The 12041-nt window shown below is 43.5% G+C and overlaps 1 protein-coding gene across 1 annotated transcript in view; it reads left to right on the top strand.

The window, feature by feature from the left end:
* Nucleotides 1-12041, top strand: part of sdf4 (stromal cell derived factor 4) — a 77410-nt gene that overhangs the window by 22680 nt on the left and 42689 nt on the right. Inside the window, exon 2 of the mRNA XM_041206616.1 lies at nucleotides 7928-8064. Coding sequence (XP_041062550.1) covers nucleotides 7928-8064 — 137 coding nt within the window. The remainder of the gene's footprint in view (nucleotides 1-7927; nucleotides 8065-12041) is intronic.

The raw sequence follows: 12041 nt of genomic DNA on the forward strand, positions 1-12041 counted from the left end.
CGTCCGTACCTCATTGGTAGCTTTCCTGCTGCTGAGTCTGGAGGTCGTTGAGGCAAGTTCCATTCCAGGGACCTGAGCACGAAATCTAGGCCGATGCTCCAGTGCAGTACTGACGGAGTGCTGCACTGTCAGAGGTGCCATTCTTCAGATGAGGCATTATAAGCAAAGCCCTGTCTTTTCCCCCTCCAGTGGATGTAAAAAAAAACCCAAAGGGTGAGGTGGTGGGTGGGGGGGGCGGGGGTGTTGTCTCCCCAGTGTCCTCACTCATATTTACCCCTCAACCAACATCAGTAAATAAATTATCTGGTCATTATTTTATTGCTCTTTGTGGGATCTTGCTGTGCACAAATTAGCTGCTGCGTTTCCTACATTTTTTTTTCTTTTGCCGGGTGTGGGCGTCGCTGGCTAGGTCAGAGTTTATTGCCCAACTCTAATTGCCCTCGATGGGGTGGGGTTGAGCAGTTTTCTTGAACTGCTGCGGGCATGTGGTGTAGGTGTACCCACGGTGCTGTTAGGGACAAGAGTTCCAGAGACAACAGTTAAAGTGTACAGCAGTGACTTTACACTCCAGTAATAATTATTTGGCACTATAGCGCTTTCCGACATCCTGCAGTAGTGAAAGAGGGTCTAGAAAGGTGAGTTCTGAGACCCCCCCCCCACCTCAGGGGCTGCTATGATATAAGCCAGCTGTTTTAAAGATGACTGCATTCTGTCTGATTGGCTCTTTGAGACTGCTGCACAATGGACTGTGAAATGGGAATTCTAGGAAGCCATCTCCTCTGAACACGGTTCCAGATACCCAGGCTATGTTTTATATCTCGCTCATAGCTACTTTCAACCGGGAAATCGGCCCTGGGGTTGTGTTTGTATCTGTAAGCGTCAGGTGACAACTATATTGTATACTGAGGATACATTACAAAGAGTTTAATTTGTGGTTCCCTTCCTGTTATTATTTTTAACTGTAGCACAGTATGGGACAGCTCATTTCCAAGTCAAAAGGAGCTTTGTGATGCAATGCCAGATTTGGCACTAGCTGTTCATTTGCATAAATTTGGGACCTACTTTACGGTTACTGTTGAATCCATTATCTGGAACTGATTTGCAAACGCACAGTGACCGACTTTGCCAGCACTGTGTGGTTTGTCTGGGCTGATAGCAGTTGCTGCGCAGTTGGTCCCAGCACCTAGAGCAATGGGGAAACTCCGATGGTATAAAGTTGATTCGAGTGGTTAAAATTCCACAGCAAAGTACTGGAAACAATGTTGAAGCTGACAGGGAGAAGATAAAATAACACATACTTGCAAGGACTGTATAAATTTGACACCCTTTCAGTGTGCTCACTAAGTGAAATATTGATTTCAAAATTGCATTTCCTGGTATTTAAAATTTTGTATGTGCGATGTCATAGTACTATCTAAACACTCGAATCTTCCCCACCCTCAGATGTCCGCTATTATTCTATACTCGTGCATTTGAACTGCTCCTATTAAGAGACAATTATACTAGCCGCCCACACTTAGCTGACTGACTGCCTTTATAAGCTCTTATCTGCTCTCTAACCTCTCTGCCACGAGCTTATCTGTACTTTTTTTCTAATATTATATTACACCTCTGCTACAGGCTAGAATTTTCCATCCTCCTCTCTAAAGCACTGAGATGTTTTTCCAACATGGTGCTATATAAAGGCAAGTTCTTTCTCTGGTGCTGAGACTTATTTTTACTCACCCAGCGCAATATTTTGTGCTTTTCTTTATGAAGCCAGAGTTTTGCTGGGGACAACCCCAGCAGTATTGTAAAAGCAGTATGTTAAAATAGCACCAGAGGAAGAGAACAACTCGAGCTGTTTTTAATGTATCCTCCTCAGAATGCGGCATCTCCAGTTTGTACTGCTTATTTCCTTTTGAACACCCTTCCATAAATAACCAGGGAGGATGCACAGTGTGATGCACTGTTTCTCATTGTATCGTGGGCACTGTGCATCCTGGATCACCCTTCCGGTCCATCATAGGAATGGCCAGGGTGATCGATGGGTGAAAATGAACACAGACATCCTACTTATTAATTCCAATAATTGTAAGTTGCGGAGCATGAGTCTGAAGCTAGCCTGTAAACAGGTTTATTTTCAAGACAGCAAAGTAAAGTCATAGACTCTCCCAGTTCCTCTGACAGCCAGAGTGAACTGGTTTATATACTCTTGTGATGATTCCCTAATCCTCCCCCAGTTGGGGACAGCTTAAATTATGTATTCTATTGCAGCACAAATACAACATTAACACCACTACCCTCTCAACCAAGTCATACTAAGAGGCTCATCCTTCTATTGATCTGAGTGGGAAGCAATCGTTCCAATTGCCAGTGTCTCAACCAGTTCCATTTTGGCTCAATCAATGGTTTTTCTATGCTCTCCCCTTGCACAGTTATGAATCCTCGGTCAAGTTCCATTTCCCAGCCTTCCTCTTATCCCATTCATTTCTTAAAGGTATTTCTTGGTCTTCCTCTTGAGCCCCTTGAGAAGAATATACAAAGTGTTTTATCTGCCCCTGTGTTTTCTCCTTTCTGAAACCACAGAGATGCAGTTAAGAAAATAGGAAATAAGGGTGGGGAAGGCCATTCGGCCCAACGGGCCTGCTTCACCATTCAAACAGATCGTAGCTAGTCATCTACCTCTTACATGAGTTCCATTGGTACTGGCCACCTTCTGGAACCGCCTGCAAATTGGTGAGAACTAAGTGGCGTTGGGTGACGTTGGGCATCCCAGATGAGCCTGACCCTGCCCTCCTTCAGCATCAAGGCAAATGCACTTTACAGTGGGGTACAGTCCCTGGAGCACTAGAAGAATGATAACAGTTAATATTATTCCCCTGTTTCCCCCCACCCCCGCCCCAACTCCTGTCCCAAAGACACCCCAGCCAATTGCAGTTCTCTCAAGCCGAGAACAATTGGTTTGCTGCAGATCAGGCTGGAACCTGGGACCTACCCGAGCTCACATAACACAGCTCTTCTTCACAATGAGCCATTCTAGAGTTGCAAACCATCTTAAGTCATTGGGAGAGCTGCACGGGTCAGAAGGTGGTTGTAATGAAACAAGGACAAAGGAAAGGAACATGCAAAGGTGCAAAATGAAAAAAAAAAACTGCATTCTGAAAGAAAACAGAATGCAACAGTGACTTCTAACATTGTAAAACGTATATTTCCAGCATTTTCCATTTTTAATGAAAGTGCTTTGCGATAATCGGTTTCAATGGAATGTAGCTCATGGGGCAGGGGTTATGAGAGGCTGGGATGCCCGTGAGAGGGGTGAGACACCCCAGCCCCCCGATATTATACATCACTTCGGATTTGAAATAGTCTTTTTTCATCAGTTTTAGGGAACCTCCACAACACTGGGGACCTGAGACCTCCCAAATATTTAATCCTTTCCCATTATTTAATTAAGGGGCGATCTCTATATCTGCTTGCTGCAAGGCAGTGTTTGACCAGCAATGCTGTAAAAGTTCATAGTCAGCATTCACAGAGACCTGGAAACAGGTTTCCTGCCCCCACACTTGGGTTGGCGAATGGTACATGCAGTGGGGGTGGGGAAAAAGATATAAAGCGACTGATTAAAATAACACTGAAACTACATCAAAAGAAAACAATGGCTGGCAGAAGTCTGAGATTTTTGGAAAGAATGATTAAGATATGAAATTTATGTGGTTGTGCCTTTTGCTTTACACCCACAACAGAGTTAGACTAAGGTGTATTTACAAAGTGTAGACAGTTTCCTTCTCAGGACGTACTTTACCTTTTTGCAGTTTTGAGCAAGATTTCCTTGTGCCCTCCTTTATCTTTCATTAAAAACGGAAAATGCTGGAAATACAAATTTTACTATCTTAAAAGTCACTATATAAAAGCAGGCTGTTGTTCTGGGTCAATTGTGGCTCAGTTCGTAGCTCTCTCACCTCTGAGGCACAAGGTTCTGTGTTCAAGTCCCACCCTGGGTTTTGAACACAAAAGTCAACCAGTACAGTACTGAGGGAGTGCTGCACTGTTGGTGGTGTCGTCTTTTGCATGCGACATTAAACTCAGACCTTGTCTGCCTGCTTGGGTGGATGTAAAAGAGCCCGTATGGCACTATTTTGATTGGGTCTGTCTGTAGTTGAAGAGGTGGAACGAGCTTCCTTTTCTCCCCAGCCTTTTCCTTATCAGAAGGTTATGTAATTCGAGCATTTTTTTTTTACTGAGTGGCCATTTTTTTCTTTTTGTATCTTTTCACGTCCTCTCCTTAGTCCAACAATAGTAACCCTGGCTGTGAAACTCATGGCTCACTCCAAATTAATTTGGGTGGAGAGGGAGCAACTAATTTTTTTTAAAAAGCTGAGGTTTATGTAGCACTTCTCACAGATGTTTCAAAGCACTTTACAGCCAATGGAAATCTTTTAAAGTGTTGTCACTGTTGTAATGTAGGAAATGTGGCAGCCAATTTACACACAGCAAGCTCCCACAAACAGCAATTGATAATGACCAGGTAATCTGCTCTTTGTGATGTTGATTGAGGGATAAATGTTGGCCAGGACACCAGGGATAACTCCCCTGTGCTTCTTCAAAATAGTGCCATGGGATCTTTTACATCCACCTGAGCAGTCTTGAGTTAGCATCTTATGCAAAAGGCGTCACCTCTGACAGTGCAGCATTGGAGTGCCAGCTCTGAATTTTGAGCTCAAGCCCTGGGGCTGAATTTTTTTTGCTGACCCGCTCGAGCGTAAAATGACAGGCGATGACATCAGGCGAGCGCCCCTATGTCATCGTGCACTCGCGCAACATTTTGGTCAGCGGGCGCATGCGGGATCGGCAGCACACCCGCCGACAATTAACAGGACTATTGAGGCCATTAAAATATTAATTGAATGCAATTTTTCACTGCCTGTCCAACCTTACGGTTGGTGGGCAGGCGAAAAGCCCAGGCGGCCTTTGGATTTTTTATGAAACCTCATCCACGGGCGGGATGAGGTTTCCAACAGGAATCAAAAATAAAATAAAAATCTTGAAATATCATTTATAACATGTTCCTGCTCACCTGACAGAGTGCTCATGAGGGTACATATTTTTAACATGTGTAAGTTCTTTATTTCTGATTTTAAAAATCTTCAGCTCCCCGAGGCAGCTCTGTGCTCCTGGGCCTGTCTGCTGTGCCTGCCTGACAAGGTAAAAATCCTGCCCCTGGAGTGGGACTTGAACCTGGAACCCTGTGCCTCAGAGATGAGATGCTGCCAACTGAGCCTCAGTTGACCCAGAACAACAGCTTGCCTTTATATAGTGACTTTTAACATCATAAAATGTCCCAAGGTGCGCAGTCCAGGGTAATTGAACAAAATTTGACACCGAGCCACATTGAGATACCAGGTTTGGTCAAAGAGGTAGGTTTTAAGGAGCATCATAATTAAGGAGTTGGGGTGGTGGGGGGCGCGTTTTGGGGAGGGAATTCCAGGGGTTAGGTAGTTGAAGACATGGTTATCGAGTGGTGGAGCAATTAAAATCAAGGATGCGCAGCAGGCCAGAATTGGAGGAGCGCGGAGATCTCAAATAGCTGGAGGTTTGGAAGAGTTGCAGAGTTTGAGAGGGGTGAGACCAGGGTGGGATTTGGAAGTAAGGATGAGAATTTTAAAAATCAAAGCATCATTGGACTAGCAGCTAGTGCAGGTCAGTGAGCACAGGGTGAATGGGACTTTGTGCGAGTTAGGATATAGACAGCAGAGTTTGGATGAGCTCAGTTTTACAGAGGGTGTAATTTAGGAGACTGACCAGGAAGACAGATAAACCAAATTAGGATCGGTAAATTCACAAAGAAGGAAGAAGAATCCCGATGATTAAGGATAAAGCAGTCCACTTGATTGGCACCACATCCACAAACATTCACTCCCTCCACCACCGATGCACAGTAGCAGCAGTGTGTACCATCTACAAGATGCACTGCAGGAATTCACCAAGGCTCCTTCGACAGCACCTTCCAAAGCCATGACCACTACCATCTAGAAGGACAAGGGAGCAGATGGATGGGAACACCACCACCTGGAAGTTACCTCCAAGCCACACACTATCCTGACTTGGAAATATATCGCCGTTCCTTCGCTGTCCCTGGGTCAAAATCCTGGAACTCCCTCCCTAACAGCACTGTGGGTGTACCTACACCACATAGACTGCACTGGTTCAAGAAGGCAGCTCATCACCACCTTCACGAGGGCATTTAGGGATGGGCAATAAACTCTGGTCCAGCCAGCGATGTCCACATCTCATGAATGAATAACAAAAAAATCAGCTGCAGAATTTTCTTAGAAAGGAAAAGAAGGGCTGAAAAAATCTGATCCAGGCTCCCCTTTCTACCAATTCCCCAAAATCTTAACATATTCTTCTCACTCCAGTGCTGACTGACTGGCAATGCATTTCCAGTATTTTCTCTTTTTTTTCTGACAGGGTTTATTTCCCTCTGCTGCACAAGCTAAATTTTCAAGGCTTTTTTCTCTCAGAATAGTTACAGATTGTTACCGCTGAGCTCAAGTTAATTCCGTTACTATATAATACAAGTCAACAGCAGTAAGAGAAATTATTGGAGCATTTAAATAGATATGAGTTACTTACAAATACATTACAGTGTGAAAACCTGCCTGTTTATAGCATCAGTTAAAGAGTATTTTTCCTCTAAACCCAGCCATTAGGTGTGGTATTGGTTCTCTCCGATTCATTACTGAACATTGCACACATTTTGTTTTTAGAAAAAGCTAAGCATTTACTACAATTATTGTTCCAGTTGCCACCCCTGATCTCCCTCCCCAGCATTTTTCCCCCCCAGCCCCTGACCACGACCTTCAGGACCCCGATCACTCCCTCACGAGGCCTGTTTTATTCTCCCTCGTCCTAAAGGCCAGGATCGCTGCCCAATACCCATGCTCCCAAACCCAAAGATTTGCCCACATATCAGGGCAGCACAGCGACCTGAGCTTTTATTGTAGTGAGATCTAAGGCCCAACATCAGGGGATGCTTAGTCCTCACCAGGTAACTAGCTTGATTTCTCTAAAGCACTATATAAATACAAATTGTTCTAGTTATTTGACGCCTCTTTTATTCCTCTTTGGAGAATCTGATGCTGGTAACTGCTCTCAAGACTTCATTAAAACAAAAGGTTTATTCGGCTAAACAGACGCATTCAATTTTACAACATGTCTAAAAGTACAACACAGCTTAGAAATTGAGTTTAACTTTGCATGTATAGTTTTAGTAAGGTGATTTAATTTTTCTGGGAAGTTCATTACAATAAATGTATATTAATTGTGTTTAATTACATACAAGTGGAGGGCATTAATTGGGGTTTCACTTCAGAAAATATAAAGAGACACTGAAACTGGGGTGGGGTGGGGGTAATTGAGTTGGGAGGTATATGCCTATAATGATTCACTCTGTAAATCATTGTTAGACTGAATAAAAATTGGCTTCAGTTCTGTCCTTCTCCAACTGACATCCTTGAATATAATACATTGCGCAGTCTTGTCAGCCGTAAGCCTATGTTTGGCATCTCATTTCCACTCGCTTCCTCCAGAAACTTGGAGTATTTTGAATCAATGTATCTTCAAGTCCTACTCCAAGACCTGGATGCTCACCCCCAGCTACTTTTGTCTACAACAGGGATCAAACCTTTTTGAAGGGAATGAGAATGGGAGTTCCTCTGATGGACAGTTAGAAAACAAATATCGCTGCCTAATAACCAAGCTGATTAATGATAATAAGTCAGGGCCGAAATAGGTTATGACTAGAATGCTGACCAAGAGTACTAATCGAAGAAATGTATCGCCTTTGAAATCTGATTGCAGAATCACTGTGTCAGTGATCCAAAAAACAGAATTGTTTTCTGTTGGACAATTATGTTCACCAGTTCACTGTATTCTTGTTATTCAGGGTTGATGTCAATGTTGACAAGAAAATTAGTGCAAGCGAGATGCAAAGATGGATTATGGAAAAGACCGAGGAGCATTTCCAACAGGCCAATGAGGAGAACAAACTACACTTCAAAGCCGTAGATCCTGATGGAAATGGTAATGCAATTTATTTGTGTACGTGGGATTCCTTCCCTCCCTAAACCTCTCTTCCCACCCTTCCATCTATAACATCCTCCCTTTAAAGCCCACTTCTGTGACTTTGATCACTCTCCTTTATTTTTCCATTAGCTCAGTGTCTGTTTCCCCCCATATCTCTTATGAAGCTTTAACTGTGATATATGAAAGTTGTAATATCAGTAGTTTTGTGATGGACTCCAATAAACAAATAAGTAAGACCAGCAATCCCAATGTTTTTTTTTAAAGAATTTCAAGAAAATTACTTAAGATGCCAAATGGTCCACAGCCAGTATTTGCTTTGACCATAGTAGAGTCCGATAACTTTTTTTAAAAAAAAAAGATTAATTTCCCAGTGACCGATTGAAAGAACCAAAGGACAGGATTCCGTGTTATAGGATTTGTACTGTAACAAACAAATTAAAACCGACTAACCAATGCAAACAAAATATGTCTGACAAAACCCTTTTACTGGGCACCAGCCTTCTAGCAGTGTAGCATTACAGGAACACTCATTCCCAGCTCTCAAGTGGAGGTTCACTTCTGCCCACTAAGCCAGATTGAATCTTCCAGTGTCCTTCGACAATCGTTCCGCTCAGCCCAAGTTTTCTTGAATGCAGTTATCACCAGCAGGGCATACCTGGACGATTTCAACCCCCCACTCAACCACCATCCCTTAAATCTTCAAGAGCTCCATCTGTTCTGTTCCTTTCTTTTGAACAGAAAACAAACTCCTCAAAGCATCCTCAGCAGGTCAGGCAGCAACTGTGGAGGAAGATAAAGTGCTGTTCCTCAAACTTGCATTGAACTTCACTACAGCACTGCAGCAAGCCAAGGACAGAGATGTTGGTGTGAGACCAAGGTGGAAAATTAAAATTACAGGTTAATGGAAGCTCAGGGTCATGCTTGCAGACTGAGCGGAAGTGTTTGCCAAGTGGTTACCCAGTCTGCGTTTGGTCTCCCCAGTGTAGAGGAAACCACATTGTGAGCAGCAAAACAGTAGACTAAGTTGAAAGAAATACACACAAAATGCTGCTTCACCTGGAAGGAGCGTTTGGGGCTGTGGATAATGAGGTGAGAGGAGGTAAAAAGACAGGGGTTACATCTCCTGCATTTGTATGTAAAGGTGCCATGGGAAGGGGATGGCTGTTGGGGGTGATTGAGGAGTGAACTAGGGTGTCACAGAGGGAATGATCCCTTTGGAATACTGAAAAGGGAGGAGAGGGGAAGATATGTTTGGTGGTAGCATCATGCTAGAGGTGATAGCAATGGTAGAAAATGAACCATTGAATACAGAAGCTGGTGGGTTGGGAGGTGAGAACAAGGGGAACCCTCATCTTTCGATGGGGTACTTTATAGTCTTCTGGACTCAACATTGGGTTCAGCAATTTCAGACCATAAACCTTTTGTTTCCCTTATTTTGCATGTTTTGGTTTTTCTCTTATTTTTGCTTCAGACAGCAGCACACCTGCTCTAGGCACATCTTCTATTTCTTTTCTCGCCCCATCTCCATGTCTTTTGCCCCTATCATAGACCTTCCTTTGTCCTTGCCCCACCCACCCCTTGCTTAAACCCTATTACATCACTAACTTTTCCCAGTTCCAATGAAAGGTCATTGACTTGAAATGTTACTTTTGTTTCTCCCTCCACAGATGCTGCCTGAGCTGTCAAGTATCTCCAGCATTTTCTGTTTTTATTTCAGATTTCCAGCATCCACAGTATTCTGCTTTTCTCCAAAGCATCCTGCTTAATTGTTAACATGAAAGCAGTTCACCCTGCTCGCCCACAGCTGTAGCTTCTTTGTTTCTCCATCTCAAATAGCAGCTATCCTTTCTCTGTAGGATACAATGAAAAGATGTTAAAACAGTCACCCCGCCTCAAAGGGCTTCTGTTTGAGTTTCTCTCCCAATAGCAACCAGATCATATGGACATGTACCCGAGCAGAGAAGTTTATCCGGAATGCTCTGTTTTACTTTGAGTTAAAAGTACATTTCAAAACATAACAATCTTGTGAAGCTCAGCATTCATGACATATTCCATGACTCTTTGTCAGTTGGGCCGCAGTCTAAAGTTGGAATGTAGTTATTCAGCTACCTTCTGAAGATGAGGGCACAGTTGTAAAATCAGGAATTGAAGTACAATTTATTCACTGGGCACACTACAAATTTACCAACCTATCTGAGCAAGTGAAAGCACTTTCTGAAACATAGGGAGTGAGGCCTCTCTAAAAGAGTCATCTGAAATACAGCATCTAAAAGATACACTTAAAGTAATAATAAGAGGCCCCAGAAATACAGCAGTACCTTGGTCAGAATCAGAAACCGAAGGATAAGAAAGCCCAGTAAGGAGCAAATTCTCTCCGCATCTTCGCCTATGTCCCTCTACTGCTTTAGCGATTTTAGGCTGTCAGGCTCCTGTTATCTCCTCTTCACTACTGCCATCAAGTTCCTCTTCACCTCCATTCCTCACCAGACCCCTGTGCTTCCTACCTGAATAGCAGCCCAAACAATTCCCATCCACCAGCATCCTCCTCTGCCAAATTCCAAATGCTTCATTTTTGTTTATCTGGAGAGAATGAGTGAAGTTAAAGATACAAGACTTGTCTGGGTCTGTTTCTAAAGGATGTGTGTGTCCGAAGAACATACTTAATTTTCTGTTTGCCCATGACTGTGCACTAGCTGCTGGTTCAGAGCTGGACTTTTCCCTGATGCATAAGACAAAGTCAGCCTTACAATCAGCACAAATAAAACTGAAGTAGTGTACCAGCCTGCTCCAGGAAAGCCCTATCTTAAACTCAAGGTTTCAGTCCATGATCAGAACCTGTCAGCAGTGGATAGATCATCTCGTCAGCATGCTCTCTTGAGCTGTTTATATTGACGATGAGACACATGCAAGAATTGCCAAAACAAGTGTAGCCTTCAGCAGACTTCGAACATTATGTCTGGGAATGAAGAGGAGTAAGTCTGCCTACCAAACTGAAAGCCTATAAGGGCAATAGTCCTGCCCACTCTGCTCTATGCATGTGATATTTGGATGGTGTTTCAGCCTCATGCTCAGAAGCCCAACCACTTTCACATGAGCTGCCTTTGGAATCTTCTGAAGATCAGGTGGCAGTAAAAAATACCAGACAGTAAGGTGCTCATCTAAGTTGACATGCCAAGTATCCACAACATATGGAGACAGTTGTAATTGAGTTGGGCTGGTCATGTAGCCAGAATGCCCGACACACTCTTACTAAAGCAGATCGTCTATGGAGAGTTTGAGTGTTGGGGGGTACACTCTAATGATGGTCAAAGGAAGCACTGCAAGGACACTCTAAAGGCTTCACTTCAGAGTTTTGATATCAACTTTGAGTCCTGAGAGAAGCTCATTCAGGATCACTGCATCTGACACGACCAAATAAAAAACTCCATCAAAAGCAAGCGTATATCAGAGGCAGAGAGAAAATGCAAGGAGAGGAAATCCAGAACCAGCAACTCGTCCAAAACTCAATCGTCTGCGATATCCTGTCCTATTTGCAGCAGACCTTTCCCAGCACAGAGCAGCCTCAGCAGTTACCTATGTACCCACTGGAACCCTCCTGCAAAAGATTAACATGGGGGTACCTGGTCATGTTTGCACCTTTGCTTGGAAGGATGGATGAGAATGCAGAACATTCTTTGCTGCACTGCGCCTCTCCCACCCTATCCTGAGGATCTCTGTTTCTGTCACATTGATGTCGATGTTGGTGCAGCTTCCTACTTTCACTGTGGTGATGAAAATTCAAGATTATTTAATTGAATAACGTTTTCATTTCCACTTGTCTTTTCTTGTTGTCCATCTCAACTCTTCCCTTCCTTGATTTCTCTCCCTCCTTCCCTGTAATGGGCTTTTCTCATTACAACTCCATTTATTATAAGCACTCTATCCTTCTCTCCCCATGTCACTGTCTCTGCCATATCTGCTCAGATGGCTCCACA

This window comes from Carcharodon carcharias, chromosome 15 (assembly GCF_017639515.1).
Source record: "Carcharodon carcharias isolate sCarCar2 chromosome 15, sCarCar2.pri, whole genome shotgun sequence".
Taxonomy (NCBI): domain Eukaryota; kingdom Metazoa; phylum Chordata; class Chondrichthyes; order Lamniformes; family Lamnidae; genus Carcharodon; species Carcharodon carcharias.